The sequence below is a fragment of the Lepisosteus oculatus genome, chromosome 13, assembly GCF_040954835.1.
Source record: "Lepisosteus oculatus isolate fLepOcu1 chromosome 13, fLepOcu1.hap2, whole genome shotgun sequence".
Classification (NCBI taxonomy): domain Eukaryota; kingdom Metazoa; phylum Chordata; class Actinopteri; order Semionotiformes; family Lepisosteidae; genus Lepisosteus; species Lepisosteus oculatus.
The window spans coordinates 4,896,174-4,914,400 of record NC_090708.1 but is presented as its reverse complement, the minus strand read 5'-3'; the positions used below and the strand labels follow the sequence as shown (position 1 = coordinate 4,914,400).

Below are 18,227 nucleotides of genomic sequence, written 5' to 3'. Positions count from 1 at the left end.
TGCAGAGACAGTTCAGCACACGTAAAGACTTATTTGACATTCCTTTAAACCTCATTAAGGTTGTTAATATGGCACAACTGGGGCATTTATTCTGTTTTGCAGTTTCAGAATATGGGGAAAATTCGGCTAATTCCCCGTATTTTTAGTCATTTTACAGTATATCACAAAACGACATACCTTCATAGGAAATAAATAAAAAATTTTACCAATTCTGAGCATTGTTTAGAAAACAAATAACATGAAAACACAGCTATTTATACCATGGCTAATAAACATTATATTCCCAACGGCTTTAGCAGTAACTAGAACAGAAAAGTCCTACAAAATATTAAACATTAATTTTCTTTGCAATTTAAATATTCCTTTTCTAATTCCTAGTAACTTCCATACCGGCTGTATTAAAAATGTTAACAGTTTCTTTTAATCTAACAGAGATTATTAATTTTGACTGAACCTGTTTTATTTTCACAGCAGTGACTGAGTTCAGGCACTTGAAGTAAGCCCAAAATTTGATTTGTGATGAAAGAAATTAGACCCGTCACAGAATGAACGGATTATTTTTACAAGCCTTTGAGTGATCTGCAGAAGAACAGACTTACCTTGGAAAGGGTCCTGCATTATATAATGTATTATTTTTTAATAGAAGAATCATTGCCAAGGGATCTATTTAAATCACAATTGCATACTAAATTAGTTTGAGGAACAGCTACTATACATCTGAGTTCCAGTAGCCCCAGATTTAAATGAATAGCTGCCTTATTTAGAAAAAAGGGCTCTTTAGTTCTTAAATATTAATGTCTTTGTGGCCTTAGGAATATGAAAAACTCTATCAACAATGAATTAGGTGTCTCATAAAGATCTGCAATTGTATAATAAAATTGTATTAGGTAGTAATTCTTATTATTAACTAAATTCTTAAATTATAAAATGTGGTTTTATTTGGGAAGAATCAATAATTGTACCATTTCACCAAGAAACCAGTAGTTAAGTTTCTAGTATTTAGTTATGTACAGTAGTTAGTTTCTCTTTAACAGCACTACCTTACAGCTCTACAAACATTATGTGTCTAATCAACAGCTTTACTCATACACTAAATTTAGTACATCAATTACTTACTGTATATCAGTCATCATACTATATAAATCAGCTGTTTTAATACATTAATCACCTGCCATATTTGTATTAAAATATATAGGGGATTCCTTATTGGCTCGACTACTAAAGAAGCTTATTGCAAGCACAGGTTGAGACGCATACCCAAGCCATTACCTGACTGCCAACAGGACCCACGGATCAGTGCACAGCTGGTTGAGCACCTCCAGGGTTAGCTGTCAGGGAGGCAGATGGGCTTGCCACACAAGCAGTGACCCTCTCAATAGCTCCAAAATATATACTGGTTGGATATCCAATACTGTCATTACTCTAATGAACTTCACATTGTTCATTATTATTAACCAACTGCGAATATGATGGTGAGTCTTCAATGCAGCAGTTCATACTAGGAGCACAAGAACTCCAGCCACAGTTCTGAGAAAGGTTTCATTTCAGTACATATGAAAAATGTAACACATTGTATGTAATGTATTTATAGACCCACTATGGGGAAGGAATTAATAAGCTAAATGCAATGCACACTCCCTCATTACTCCTGACTCATCAAAAATTATAGTGTACTTTCATACTTTCCTACTGAGCTCAATAGTAATAAAATAACCCCATTGAACAAAGGTTAAGTTAAAAATGTTAAATAAGAATTTAATTTTAAATTAAAAGGTGCATTCCAGTGAAATTCATTTGCTGCCTAAGCTGAAGCTGTTATTAATATTTGCAAAGCAGCAGGTGACACTGATTTTCAAAAATTATAATGAATAATGAGAGAACGAGATGAGTTTTACAGACTGAAAGCGTTCAACATAGCGAACAGTTGCGTGAGACACAGCAAGCAACACAGAATATAAAGAAAGGAAAAAGTGTGATAAGAATGTTTAATTTCCTACCTAGCAATTGCTGTCGTTGTGTAGATGAGTCTGTTCTAGCAGCATAGATCAGTTGCTGAGGACTGCTTAATGGTCTGCTCCAAACACTGCCAATTACACTGCTGACAACTGACTCATCGGCTTGTTCTGTAAAACTGCTGCTAGGTCTCCAGTCCTCTTTTCCAACTGTTAAACACACATATACCTGTTGTTTTTTTTCGCAGGTAATTTAATTGCACATGATCTATGCTCTGCTCATTCGCCCTCTCTCCAACTACATTGCCCTTTTAGGAACATGTAAGCTATCTGAAAATAATATGGAAATGAAAATGGAAATGAGGAATTTGAGATCAGTCATGTGTGTCATATCAAGTCATAAAATGATTTTTTTTCCTCACATTTTAAAGCCGATAGTCATTTAGCTCAGCTACCACATACCAGCCCAGATTTTACATTTAATTGAATTGATATCCTAGTTTAATTGCTCCTGAAGCATGCCAGGTCTGAATATGTCATACACTAAACAGAGTCCTATTGTTATTCTAAAGACAGCAGAACATTTTTCAGTGGACATATAGTATACATATACTGTATATGATCTTTCATAATCTGATGGCTCCTCTTTAGTTTGTGTCTCATTCCCCTATAAAATATTTATACTATTACACAATCCTGTTTTTATCAATACAACACTGGGTGTTTTCAGTAACTAATATACTATAGAAGGCTCACATTGTCAGTAAGCTACAAGGAGTTAAAACTTCATGATGCAGTCAACAGGCATTGATTTTACACAATAGACGTGTTACTTCAACATATTATTATACTAACTGGATATAAAAAAACGATATCCCTGGCCTTATCGACTTCTGCAAGCTGACATGTCGTAATTTAAACTTTACACAGTTAAGATCATTCTAACAATCATTTGAAAATAAGTAGAATATTTTTTTATTTCTTTAAAAAAGAAAGAAAAAAATAACTATCAAAAGAAAATAAATCAATAGTTCTTTTCTGACTTGCAGAATCCTTGCTTTTTATACTGTGGGATCAAGCATTGAAGCATTGCGAGTCTATTCAAACCCTAAGATAAGCAAACACACAACCCAGTATCAACACTTGTATTTAATTATCTGAGATGTAAGATATAGATGTAAGATACTGCATTTTGTAGTTATCTGAAAACCTTCAAGGTCATTACTTAGAAAAGTGATTGTAAGTCATATATACTATTATCTATATCGCACTAAGAACCTGCAATAAGAACCACCATTTAGCAGTTTACAGATTAATATATTAATTCATTACAATATAAAATATAGTCGTCTGGGTATGCAGTTTGGCCTTCAACTTAATTATTTATCTAAAAACAACAGCACTGCAGTGTCCTTCAGACATTCTTGATAGTGTGTTTAAACTTCTAGTCACATAATATTTACACTTGCATCTGTTCATGTTGACTGTATGCTCTGAGGTAAAAATGAAAAACATAAAGATTTTGGTACAACCAGGGATTTTAAAACAAAATCAGGATGGGTTTGTAAACAAAAGGTTCCTTCAGAATAATTCCATTCCCTAGACCTGGATATTCTACAGAACACATTACGCTTTTTCTTTCATTATTCCTTTTTGTTTTTATGCCGTACAAATATTTTCCCAACTGTCTTCATATAATTAAAATACAACAATTTCAGGTTTATGCAGTTAATTTTAGCTCCATTTAAACTTAAGATTTCCTTCCAAGAAGTACTTCATCCTCCATAGCAAGTACTGATTGTGAATGAGATCTAACTATGGGAAAAATTGTACTAGCTTTTGTGACATTTTAAAAAGTCACTATGATCAAAAAGTCAATATAGAGTATTTTTGTTTGAGTTTAAAATAATTTTGTTTCACAGGTGCCTTTTCTATAACTTCAGTAACATCACTTTTATATTGCATTCTTACAAAAATGCTACATTTTTTAAACCATTTAAACTAACCTGCACGCAGGCATTCCTCATTTCTACCAGTTTCCAGTGAAGTTTGAGGAGGAAAAGGATCAGGACAAATACTTTCAGGTTCCAGGCCTAAAGTAAGAAACCCATTCAAGCCACAATACTGGTCTCCTTTCATCACTGTTCTTTGAGCAAGACTGTGCAGTGCCTACCGGGAAAATTGAAAATGCATTAGTAGGTCATGTATACTGGAGCTGAGCTGGTCACCCTGCATTGCTTTTTTAAAATTGAGCTCATGCTGTAGCCTCTGAAAACAAAATGGAAAACATCAGACCAGACCATTCACATATGCTAGTTGACATATTTAATAATATTTAATATATTTAATAATTTAATAAATCATTTTGAAGTAGCTGTGAGAGGAAATAAAAGATAACTTTTATTACATTTCAAAGAAGCAGAATATGTTTAATTTTTTAACATCTAAATACCTGTGTTCTGGAGGTAGTATGAAAATGGGGAATAATTATTATTTTTTTGCCAAAGGAATATAATTTCTTAGATGTAGTACAAGCCTAAGATGACAACTGTCTGTGATCAAAAATGTAATTTTACACATTTAATAAATGTTACTTTTTTTCCCCTTGCCTTGCAAGAATTGTATCATTAAAACTAACAACAAGTGTTACTTTGAAATTACATTCTTAAATGCCTTGGGATTTCAAAGTAGTCTGCACTGCAGCAAGTAACAAGATATAAAATTAAATTATTTAAAGAAGAATTATCTCTAATTAATCATGTTTTGCATCATTAAAAACCTGTGAAATGATATTCCATGGTTCTGAATAGCTTATTGTTCACTACTGACTGACTTTCTCACTCATCTAACAAGCTGACATTGCCATAAGTGCAATTAGAAGTACAGTATGTGAATTTTGACCCAGACACACGCTTTTGTCCTGCTTTAATGCAATGATACTTTTTAAAAAATGTTTAGCCAATTGTTTCATAAACCCCTTGTGTGCATCTAAGTGGCCATTAAAGCCCTTTGAACACAAATTACTAGAATAATTAGTATATCTTTAAACCATTTTGCAATCTGACAGAGGCTACAGTCTGTAGAAGGGAAATTAACCTTTCATTTTTATCTTTTGTGCAGCACTAGTTCAACATTATATTTAATTACCTGAATATTTTACAAATATTTTACCTTAGATGGTTGTAATGTAAGGCCCAGGTCTGTAGGACTGCTACTCTCAAGCCAGTGATTTGGGTTGGATCCATTCTCTGAAGTGGATGGTGAATCTTCAAAATGCATGTCTAACAAAAGTGATGCTGTCGGAGTACAAGTATGAGAATTCACAGGTGAACTTTCAGTTTGCTTTTCTGTTCTTTGTCTCTGTCTTTGTTTTGGTTTCTGTGGATATTCATGAGCCCTTCTTTCCATTTCAGAAGAATCCTTCAGAGGAGTTTGTCTTGATGTTTTAACAGAAGCTACACGAAAAAACATAAATTAGATTTATTACATGACCTATTCATGCTCTTGCCTTCTTAAAGTGTTAAAAATATATTTTGGAAGGGCTTACACAAGCTATTATTAAAGCAAATCCAGTTTATATAACATTTAGCTAAGCATCGAGACAAGAGTTTTGATTACGCCTGTCACTAAGACATTAATAATGGTTAAATAGTCTTCAGCTTTTTGATAATGTAACATGAAAGTATATTTCTCTATAAGATATAAGATAATCAATAAAGCCATTTACTGTATACATGAATATGGTCAATGGCAGTGCACAATTAGGCTTTATTGCCACAATAGGTTGTCTGATACCTTTACACTGTGTGGAAATTGCCAATTTACATCATTGCTTTTGTCAACCTAAAACGCTTCCGGATAGTTGTAAGGTTTTCTAAATACCTGCATTTCCTGGTGAGAGACTTGTCCTATCACCTGAAGACAGAGGTGTTCTTTGCAAGGATGGAGTACACATTTCAAGCTTCTTCAACTGTTTAATCTCTTTGTTTCCTGTCAGTTCTTCAGTTTCCAATAAGCCATGCAATTCTGGTGAGCCCCCCCCAGTCCTTTCAGCTTCCTTTCTTCTTGGGGAACAAATAATATACCGAGTGATGCTTTGTGACATGTTACTCCAACCAAGACACATATTTGAATCTAAACTATTGTAGTCTTTCCTTAGATTTAAAAACTACTTACTGTACATGCAGCCCAAATCTGTTGATTAAAAACGTGTTTTTTTAATCTATGTAAAAACAAGGCTGTACAGACATTCATCCATCAACTCTAACACACTTATCATCAATACCTGCAGTTGTTTTGTTTTTACACGAGTCATGTATTTCACTACAAAATGAAAATAAATGTTTGAAGCCTGCTAATAAGCTTGAAGTGGTTTCACATTAAAGTGGTTTCACTCTAAATTCTGCCTGTTGAGTCTGTTAATATTATTAAACACCACACACCAAAGAAAATCTTTTTTTATTCCTTTACCCTTGAGTATACAGTAAATGCACTGTTATTGAAAGTTATCTTACTCTTTGGAATCCTCTTCTTGCACTACACAATAGGTTCTTTTCTCCAAATGGTCTTCAAGAACCTGAAACATGAACATAAAACATGTGTCCCAATAGCCTATCATTTGTCACATAGCTATAATTTTGATGTACATAGTTTTCTCTTGTATCAAAAGTACTTCTATTCATTTTCAAATTGTCTTAGAAGCATTGATTGGGATGTCATCTTTATTACGTATGAAAACTACGTAAAGGGATTTGTACACACTGATGTCTTACATCACATGGGACCAGTTAGAAATGTACTTACCTCATCTAACTCCAGCACACTTAAGCGTGATTCTGTACGCTGAATATATTGATCTATCTTTTTTTCTGTAAAAAGTGAAACACAGTATCTGTGTATCTCCAGCTCTTCAGCTGCAAAATGACAGAAAATATTTTAAAGACAGAAAACCTCAGTGTAATCAAACCCTATGGACTAAGGGCTATGATGTAAAGGGTGAAGTTAGACTGCTTTTAAAATATGTCCACTTACAATATGACCAAAGCAATGAGCAATGAAGGTCAAGAAAACGTTTTTGTTTACTCTGCCAATTTGTGCTGAGAGTTAAGTTGCTATACTTCAGGTTTAAGAACATGGTTTAAGTACACCACATATACAAAAAAGATAATAAATTACATAACTAGTAACTCAAAAGCCATAACACATGTGGTTATTGTTTATTCACAGGCTTAAAAGACAGGGATTTTGCCACTTCAAGTGGTCACAAGCATCTCTGTAGAGAAATCTGACAGGTCTGTAATTTTGTATAATTTAAGGAGGCAAAAAAATGTCAAATGCCAAGAGCAATGTTAAATAAATAAAGCACCGGTTTACAAAAATGAATACTGAAAACCGTGATTGCTTTCAGGATAATCTTGTGTGTGTCAACACTTTCATTCAAATACATTTTAATTGAAACTGCATGTCATAATTTTAAGAGTTGCCAGGTACTGGAATGCGTGACGATATGTAAAAAATTACAGTTTGGTCGTCCCCCAGTTTTCTGATGGTTGACTAAAATGTTATCATACAGTCTCTGAGAGACAAAATATGGATCCTCTCCAAAAGACGTTTAATTATGTCTGGTCAAGGCATACTTGTGGGTACTTTTTGTTTTCTTCCAATCAGTTTTTTTCACCTTTTACCTCAAAAAAAGAACAATATATTTCAGCAGGGAGATTGATTCAAATATGATGTAGACTTTTGACATGAGCAAAACAGAACATGACCTACAGTAAAGTACTGTATTGTTTTTAAGAAAAGTAATTTAACCTGTCAAACTTAAACCTTCTTCATCTATCAATCTCTTTGAATCCACTGGAGGTCTTTGAAATGAAGTGACAGAAGACACGGCTTGATATTGTTCTACAGGAGTTCTGGAAAGAAAATAAAGGTAGGAATTGATTTAAGTGCTTTTAAAATTAATTATGTTGTTTTTTCTTTGTAACCCCCAGATGGATAGAGGACATCTGGCACTTCAATATTAGGTATTTCAAAGATTAAAACAGACTTGAACCATGGGTTTAGTCAGAATATATATGAATGAATTGGGATAACTTTGAAATATCTGGACATACTGTATACTGTATTTATAATGGCTCCATGTTTCACTAAGGTACGTGCAGTGGTGAATTACATGTCTTCCCCTACATGTAAAGCACTTTTGAATCTTTGAGAGTGAAAAGCACTGTACGACTGCAAGGAAATAATATCAGTAATTACAGTACTTCTCATATATATCTCATGTAAAATAATACATACACTGTTGGTCTGTATTTTTTGTCCAAAATGCTTTAATACTGTTTTCTAGATGTTATTAATAAGATAACATCCTGAACTTTCTAAACATTAGAATTCAGAGTATGTTATGTGCAATGAACCCCTAAGGCACACTATCAAAAGTGGTGATCTTCCACACCACATGTTCTTCTGCATTCAATACCATGTTGCATTTTAACTTATTAAATTAAGGATGCACATCCTCAATGTAAGAAACATTACATGAAGAAATACTCAAAAACCCATAGTCTGAAACAATTATGTAACTTAACAAACACCAAAAAATGCAAAGTAAAATTAAAAGCAAAAGCAAAAATCTAATCCTAAAATCATTTTCTATGAATATGGCAGCGAAAAAATGTGCATTTTAATCTTTTTTTTCAGACTGCTTCCAATAAACACTTCACAATTCCATATATTCTGACTTGTTATGATATGAAGGGATGATCTGACATGCAGGCAAGATGTCATGGTCAAATTATGGGACAATTACTGAGGCTTTTTGTACACTGAGGTTTGTGCCTTGTATATTGCACTGGCCAGATCCGAAGATTAGCACTTGTCTTACACTGCTGATTTTCTCTTGCTGTCAAATGAAGGTTTTCTACTGTCACTGCAAACACCACACTTCCTTTTGTCATGTGCTGGGGATTTGTCATCCGTATCGAAGGCTCTTTGCTAGACACTTAAACAGCAGAGCCTCAAGCTATTCTGCCCTACTTCTACAGCAAGCTGTGCTTCCAAATGTGTACAATACAGGAAAATGGATTACTACATTGGAATAAAGAAATTAAAAGGAAATTGTTTATCATATACCATGTAAAACATATGTAAAAAGGCCTAAAATGTACAACGATTACATTAAGAGACCTGAATACTGGGATAATGACAAGGTTCCTTACTTGTTTTATGGTATTAGCTTTCTTCATGTTTATACATTGGTAGAACACAACAAAACATATAAGAAGATAACCATAAGCAATTCAATGCTATGTTACTTTTGACAGAGCCAATGCTCACTCTCCTAAAAACATACCATATGGTGGAGTTTGAACAACTTTTAAAATAATGCTTAATTTTATTACACAGGTTCAAAAGATTACAATTAAGATTTACAACTGAAATATATATATTTATAGACCTTACCGTCTGTGTTTTTTCAACAACAGCTTTTCCATATAGCTCAAACTGTGTTCCCTAAACTCAATATCAATTGGTTTTCTTTCTTGCACAAGGTCTGCTTGAACTGCAGACACTTCTGTTGACACTGAAAAAAATGACAAAAATTTAGAATTTTGAGTTGTTTAATGTAGCTGGACCACTCTGTATGGAACTACAGTATGTGAAACAAGATCTGGCCAAATACTGTACATCACAGAAAAGTAAAAATATAGAATACAAATGTCAGTGCTCGCTTGAAAACATTTTTACTGACAAACTGACAGCCATATTTATTTTATGGCGACTGGCAGATTGAAAATTTTACTCCTATTATGTTCAGCAAAGAATTGTATAATGCTTCTCCAATGGGCTTTAGAACACTCAGTGAAGCTAATTTCCTTCACTATACATTTTCCAACAATCACCTTCTGAATTTCTGCTCAAAAGCTATTTACAGAAGCAGTAGGCACACTAAATAAAATCCAAGGAGAAACAACAGAAAGCAGAGATAATAAAATAGCGTACACAAGAAAATGGAACAAAAATAAAAAATAAAAATGATATATAAGCAACCGTTCCTTTCACTTTTTGCAGATTAGTTCTGATTTCTACAAGAAAAACTGCTCTTTTAAATTACATGTGCATTAATTGCAGATTTCCACATGAAACAGCACTGTTTCTAAACTAAGTTCTTGGAAGTAAGCATTTCTACTTTGGTGCAGTCAAATTCTCCAAAGACAGGAGTCATTACCTAAAAATGCAAGTGTGTTAAATTTATCTCCACTGCAAAAGTAAGCAGTTTTACCATACAGTGGGAGTAACAGAAAATGATGCAATAACAGAATTTCTGTAGCCTGAGAAAAATTCACAAGCTTCTTTTTAACTAAATTTCAATGGATTTGAAGTCAATGTTTATGGAATTCACTTATATAACATGCATTTAATCCAAGTTTATATATTAGCTATTAACAATATAAAATTTTATTTCAGTATCACCAGGATATGACAAAGGAAAAGGAATGCTTCATTTCAGAATAAATCAAAGGAACATTAAAGGAGAACTGCAATAAAGAAATACCAATAATTCAAAATGAAACAATACTGTCACTGTCCATGAAGGCAAGAAACATTTTTGATTTAGCTACTTTCTTTACATAAAATATGAAAACTGTATTATAGCTTTATTATATGATCTTCTTTAAGCGTTATGGGGAGATTATGCACCCTTAATCAAAACAGTGGAACACTGCAGAAAATGTACACTGAGAATATACTGTGAATCAGAAGAAACCTATCAACCCATGCAAATTTGCTATGTCTGCACCAGGAAGATGGCAAAATATGTTTTTTGTAGCTGCATTGACATTTTATTGAACAGACATCACATAGGTGAACACATTATACTGACTGACATTTATCATCAACCAGAGGACTGATCAATTGAGGGTACTGTACAGTACTCATGTACTGTATAGCGCCACTAGGTGACTAGAGTGTTTGACCACCTTTGAAAGCTGTCCATACATTTGCTGTCCTGCTGGTATATTATCATATAAGATGATGTTTCTCAGGAAGAGTAATAACAAGCGAGGTCCCAGGACTTTATAAATGCAGAGCCTACTACTCATGGTCTCCCAGACATTGACAAGACTGTAACATCTTGCCACGTTAGACCCTGCTGGTTGAGAAGAGTGCAGATGGTGAACAATGGTGTGCTGACAAAGTCCAATCTCCTACATACTGATGTTATCAAGGTACTTTCCCCTTAAAAAACAGGGTCTTTTAGTTCATTTTTGTGTTTTTCTTTCTTGTTTTACATAAGGCTTAGCATTTAACAGGTTCAAACATCTCCACGCCTGTGCCCAATCACCTCTCTCATGAATGAGTGCCCACGTAACAAAATCACAAAATTTAATGTTATCTCGAGTCAGTTATGATCAATTAAACAGAATGATGGTAAAAAAAACTTGAATCGATATCCCAAAACTCTTTTTCTAAAAAACATTTTTGTACTGTATAAATACAGTGGAAGTTTCTGATGATTTGCCGTATAGTTTGTCGTTTTTTTTAGTCAAACAATTTTTACTTTTTTAAGTATTCAGATTTTATTGTTGATAATGAAGCTCAGCCTTTGCACCTATTGTCTATAGTGGTTAATCCTTGTACCTGGGAGGGATTCCAATGGTTTCCAGTTCTGATTGTTCCTTCCATTACTAGCTCTCCATTCCATTAGTACTTCCTGAAAGGAGTTTGCAGATTCTGCCTCATCAAATGCACCACTTAGTAAGGACTGGGTCTCATCACTTGTGTCAGGATTTTCAAATTCCTCCTCAGGGTCTAAGGTTAAAATCTTAAAAAGCAGCAGTAGTAAGACTGAATGCACTGTTGAAGTCGATTTAAAATATTACACATACTATACATAAACACGCACATGAACATACTGTACATACTGTAATAAAATAGGTCGGTCCTAGAACAAAAGAAACAATAAAACATTAAAGAGCAACATAAACTATTTTTCTCGGCGTACAATGAAGAGTTCATTGGTGCACTGGAGTTACAGCTAAGTATAAAAGATTACAAATGAAGTTCTTAAAATCTAAAACAAATTCTTTCAACGTAGGTTAGTGGAGAGTATTTTCATGTAGTGGTTAGTGTATGACCATCTTTGGTATGACGAGTGTGGAGGTACAGTACAAGCAATGTACACACATTGTGATACAATGGGAAAGTAGTGCTACTGTGGTTTTAAAGCCAAGTTCCTAGCATAATGCCTTGAAAATGTATGAGTTTCTCATACATGTATAAATACGTGTAGAAATAATTATACAAAATGCCTGACTAAAATTTTACATCAAGGCACTGATTAGTTTGAAGTTATTCATTAGTTTGTTCATGCAAGTTGAAACATTATCAAATTTATTCCCATGAAATTCGGTGCTTGGTGCACCCATCATCCCGGTCATTGTACAAATTGTCTCTTTGAAGTAATTATTTTTAAATTAACATTATTATCAAATGCAAATTGGTGGAAATTCCAACTTCTGTAATGCACTTCAAATTAGCAGAAAGACCCCTACAAACTCATTAATATTAAGCCTTAATTTTTTACCTCATTTTGTTATAGATAATAGTAAATGACATTTCCACCTCTACCTTGTGAGCACCTAAATTATTAAAATCAGCAGTATATTTAAGTTTTAAATTCAGGAGGAATCTGCATAGTGTTTGAATACAGAACATACAGTATGACAATATATACTGGTTTATGTATTCACTGACCTAACATAACTTGTTATAATGATGAATTTTTAATCTAAGCAATTGGGTATCTGCTACATTTTGAATCAGTGACTGTGTAATTACAAATTTAAAATTAAATGAAAAAGCAGAAAAATGCAACTATTGGAGAAACTTAGATGCACATGTTAAACATGAAATCACAATTTACCTTAAAATGTTGCACTTTTTAAGTTCCCTAGTAAAATCTACACAACATGCTATACCAAGGCATACAACAATGTTTTCATCTATATTTAAAAATTACAGTTTGGTCTGAATTTTTAATTTTATGATCATATTTATAATACATTAAAAATCTGCCCTTTTAAAGCTTGCAGTTAAAGCTACATTGGGGATAATCCCAATTTAGGAAGCAGAACCTGCACTGGAAACTAAAACACAATAATGTGCAAAATGTTGAGAGAAATCACTATCTTTTTACTACTTCAGTGACCTCACTTACCTCAGCATTTCTATTAATTTCAGGTGACGGATTTCTTACAGGTGACTGCTTGCCCATTACGGCATCCCTCTGTTTGGTTTTCACAGCTGATTCTTCAGGATCAATTTGTTTCTTAAACTGACTAACAACATCTAATGTGCTGACGGAAGTCTGGATCTCCATCTGTTAGGTGAGCAATAAAAGATATAAATTAAAGATTGACTTCTGCATCCTTCGAGGCCATTTAATTACAATTCAAATTTAACCCGACAGTGAATTTAATAGTCTTGTTATCTTGTAATGCAGATTAAACAAGAGTGTTGTTTATTAAACTTTAAAAGTTAATAAACTATAAAAGAGTTAAAAAAGAACATTAATAAAAACTTTGTGTACCATCCAATAAACAATGTTTGTTTATTACTAGCAAAGAAATGTACTTAACTTCACCTGTTAAAAATAATTAGTTTGCTAGACAATTTGTGGGAACAACTGCACTACAATGTCCATTTAAAAAAAAAAAACTTTTTTTATAAAAAGAATACCATAATCAGTTTAAAGTCTTATATTACAAAACATAAAAAGGAGCATAAAACAAGAACAAGCCATTCTGCATATTCAAGTTAATACATTACATGATTCTACTGAATTTAATTAGCCTGTAGAAAGTGGCCCCGCATTAATAATTGTCCGTAAAACATTAAATTAGGGGTTGAAAATGGCATTTCTGAATTCTTTATAAATGCTAGTCAAGTACTAATAGGGTGATAGAAGTGTGATAAAACCAAGTTCTAATGTAAAGTAATTGCATGTTAGTAACAAAATCCTAATCCTGACCATAGCCAGAACCAACACGCCTAACCCTGGAATTACTGAGAAGTTAGTTCTTACCATTTATAATGCTTCATTGATCTACTAATGGCTAGTTTGTTATCCATTTATAAACATTTCTAAAATAAAATTTAGAAAAAAAATTAAAGCTGCAAGATTTAGAAAGATTTAGCAACCCCTAAAGAAGGAGTGCTTCTGCAGATCTTTCTTTGAATTAATTATACGTGATTGATCATATTTTGACTGAGATAATTAATCATTACTGAGTCTCTTTGAAATAAAACTGTGAATTTCAGATCTATAACTAAGAAGTACCTCATCAAAATCAATCTGAAAATTCAAGTTAGCAATATCATAAAGCCTACATGTGCCAAAGTTTACTGCAGCTACTTTAAGAAACTGTTAAAACCTAAGAAAGATACCCATCTATTGAACACATCTTTTTATTATACTATAGTTTTTTAGATAATTCCTGTTTGTATTAAGTAACCGATTCTATGTTTTACACATTAAACAAAGTGTCCTTACTTTCCTAGGTTATTTTCTTATGTCTGTAAATTCCACATTTTGGTATTCGGGCACAACACAAGAATGTCAACAATAATTTCTCTAGATTTAAAAATGTTAACAATAAACAGCACTTAAACACTTGTTTATGTCTTTTCCAATATTTCCCATACCCACGGGGCAAATACTGTCAAGCCCTAGCAAGACATGCTAGTCTTAAAAGTTGGTAATCTAATACTATATTTTCTTAAGTGTCAAAGACATCATTGCTTGCAATCATTGATTACAATATTGTCATTAAATAGTGCAATGACTAATAAAACAAAAATAAACAATACAATTAAATACATAATTAAATGTTATGCATTTAAAGTTATAAATTGTGAAGTACCAGGCATAATCAAATCCATTAAATTCACTGTTCACATTTCCATTTTCCTGAATTTCTTGATTCATTTAAACCCTGCCAAGGTACAAACTCAACTGAGTACTGAAAGTTGAGTACTTGAAAGCTAAGATAATAAGTAATAAGTAATTAAAATATTACTGTAATATGTACAGTACAATGAAATTGTACTTAAAAAGTTATGCTCAGAACCTTCCATTTCAATGACCTAAAAACATAAAATATAAATAACCACATGAATGCCTTAATACAAATTCTGATTGGATTTTTATTTCTTACTATAAGCAAAACATATTGTTCATGAAAATTAATCAAACATGACCAGTTCAAATCTTTTTCTTTACCTATAGGCCTGAAATCTGGCTTTCAATGATACCCAGAGGTAAAAAATAAAACTTGCAACTAAACACTCAGCAAAAAAGAAAAATCTGCATTGAACTGACAAAGTATTGCGTTGGCAATATAAAAACCTAAACACATATTTTGTGTACTAACTGAAGGCAATACTGTATAAGCTGCACAGTAAATAGATTCTTATTGGAGGTCTGGCCCACAGTTTTATGTCTAGTCTTTCTAGATTTAATTACCTCCAAACATACAAAGATGGACTATGATTTTAAGTTACACTTTTGCACTCACAGTGCTGCATCATTGTCTTGGACACTTAATCAAAGTAATCATACACCTCTGAAAAGGAGAGTAGGTTGAAATCCTGCCCCAGGAGTTAAAGCTGCTTGTCAAACTGACACAATTGACGTGTCTGAAGCTCCAAGACTGCGTTGTGGTCAAGCTAAGGATCCTTTCTGAAGTTGTATGGGCTACAATTGTATATTTTACTGAATTTAACTTGTCTGGGTGCTCTTAGCTGAGCACTGAAGATGCCCAGAGAGCCAAACAAATTACCTGTTGTAATGAACATCATTCCAGTATGGCTCAACTGGCAAATTTGCTTAGAGGTCGGACAAATTACGAACCATAGATCAGCTATTGTCAGGACTAAGACCGAGTATATGATTAGTCACCTAAGACGATTCTCTGAGCAGTGGTGCCTGAGATTTACTGGTTTCCAGTGAGCTTCCACCATCATTAGCAAGACATCCAATATTCTTTCAATTGATGCCACCTCTTCTGCAAGCACTGTGAAAACTTGCACTGTAAAAATGGTGGATGGTTCTGACATGTGCCTTTTTCAGAACATGCTTCTCCTCCCTACTGCTCTAGTACACAGTTTTGCAGTGTTCAAACTGAGTTCAATCACAATTTGCGATTAAAGAGAATTAGGTGGGTGTATTGCTTTAGGATTTTAAACCATTTCAAAGTATTATTTCAAGATTATAAATATATATTTCATTTTCAATTAATTAGGAGAAGTTTAAAATGTTCTAGAATGTGGATTATTGTTGTACAGTTTATTCAGTTTTGATTTAAATTATTTTTTTTCTATACACAGCCAATTTAGACGAGCCAAATTTTGTTTTAACTATATCAGCTCACAGCCATGAATCCCCATGTCCACACACAGGGGAGAATAAGGAAGAGTTAGAGAGACTCCGTCAACTAACCCATGTGGCGCTACGCGGGGCATGTTCAGAGCGGAGGCAGAGCCCTTTTCTGAGGGTGACGCGTTGCCTTGGCCAGCACAGCTGGGGCAGTTAATCTTGGATTAGCCACAGCTGGGGAAGTAGGTTGAGAACAGACTGAATACTTCACCGGAAGAACCAGCTAGCAGGACTAGTCATGAAACCCCAGGAAAGAGAGATATTAGAGCGACAGTCCCAGAGGTGACTGTGAAGAAAGAGGCGTAAGGCCTTTTTTTTCTCCTCCTCTCCTGTCCCCGCTGTGTATCCTTATCAGGACAGGCTGAGCTTTACCTCCCCTGTCACGCTGTGTATGCTCACTGGGGCAGGTTGAGTGTTCAGGCCTCGCTTCTTTTTACTCCAGCCGGGACGCCACTGTTCCACACAGACACTTTTTTCTTCCTTTTCTCCTTCTCTTTTTTTTTTGTTTTACTCCCTTTTTTCTGACCTCACACCGGTGCCTCCAGCCCTTTGAAACGGGGCATTGACTTTTACCGGTGCTCACCGTGCCTCCTCCCAAGAACCTGCATTGTTACCCACCTTCGAACTAATCATCTTCGAACACACCTCAGCCCTCACTGGAGGTCCGAAGCCAGCTGGAGAAGAAGGGCATCCCTCACTAGCAGCACTGCATGCCTGCCAGCACTCAGGAGGTCACTGTGAGAACCCGACAAATCCCACCATATCCAGTCAACTGTGCACCACTGCTTGAGGAATTCCAGTCAGTCAGCAATCAAGATGACCCTGACTCAAACCTATGGCCATAGAGCTCAACCTGTGCAAGCATCTTTACCAGTTGAGTTATTTGGGGTTTGGGGGTATTTTTGTACTGGGGGATCCTTTTGCATGCAGACAGCAATACAGCTTAACGCTTTTTTACCCAGACTAATCTCTTTCCTGTAAAAAAAATGAGATTCTTAGATTTTCTTCATTGTCAAATCAAGACTGGATTATTAATGAATGCACTGTTGTCTTGTTACATAAGCAATTTTGTAAATAGGATACTGAAAATGGCCTCCTTATTGCTGTCAGAATACATTTTTCACATCTGCTTCACCTCTATTAAATATCCACATGTCCTTGAAGCATTATAATCAGCACACTGAAAAAAATATGTTAAGTGGGAGGGTAAACAATTCATATTCATGTTATTTTTCAAGATTCTTGATGACTGAAAACTGTTCAATTTCAACAAAAAAGAAATGTAGGTGCATTGTGAAAAAGGTTATAAATTTAGGCCATGTGATACTTTCACTGACTGACTGCTCTCGGCATGAACTTAATTCTGCCATCTATGTGCCTGAATTTCAAACTCAGTGGAATCCACATGGGGTGTAAGTATATATCCTTTCACATCAAAAACTTGTCATTCATGACTGGCAGCAAAGATTTGTAGTCTTAAAAGAGCAGTCTTTGTATGTCTAAAAAATAACCTCTTTAATTCACCAAAATGTCTCCTGTTAAAAGTATGCAACACATACTGTATATGGATAAATAACCTCATACCTATTGCACAGATACAGTTCATTGCATGGTACAGTAAAATTGCATGGTTCTATGTGAAAACACACAAACAGTATACTGTGGATGTTATATATCTTGTTTTATTTTTGCTGTGCAAGTACTTTATGGACTGGATTTCTGGTCTATTTTTCAGACAAATGGAGCCCATTTATCCTGAGTTGAAATAAAAAGGCTAAAAGTGAGCCAGGTAATTTGTGTTGGATTTTATTGGCATGTTTAATGATGTTGAA

General features: G+C 34.1%; 1 protein-coding gene across 6 annotated transcripts in view; it reads right to left on the bottom strand.

Moving 5' to 3' along the window:
- Positions 1-18,227, bottom strand: part of zbbx (zinc finger, B-box domain containing) — a 41,551-nt gene that overhangs the window by 9,914 nt on the left and 13,410 nt on the right. For 3 of the 6 annotated variants that reach the window (XR_001480083.2, XR_001480084.2, XM_015360911.2), the window contains exons 8-17: positions 13,177-13,338; positions 11,598-11,781; positions 9,417-9,537; positions 7,764-7,867; positions 6,756-6,865; positions 6,467-6,528; positions 5,835-6,016; positions 5,124-5,407; positions 3,959-4,121; positions 1,998-2,162 (exon numbers count right to left, since the gene is read on the bottom strand). Coding sequence is in view for 4 of the 6 variants with exons in the window: in XM_015360911.2 (XP_015216397.2) it covers positions 1,998-2,162; positions 3,959-4,121; positions 5,124-5,407; positions 5,835-6,016; positions 6,467-6,528; positions 6,756-6,865; positions 7,764-7,867; positions 9,417-9,537; positions 11,598-11,781; positions 13,177-13,338 (1,537 nt within the window). In the remaining 2 variants the exon portion in view is untranslated. Of the gene's footprint in view, positions 1-1,997; positions 2,283-3,958; positions 4,122-5,123; positions 5,408-5,834; positions 6,017-6,466; positions 6,529-6,755; positions 6,866-7,763; positions 7,868-9,416; positions 9,538-11,597; positions 11,782-13,176; positions 13,339-18,227 lie in introns of those variants that run through there. The other 3 variants (XM_015360912.2, XM_015360914.2, XM_015360913.2) reach the window with 3 other exon arrangements.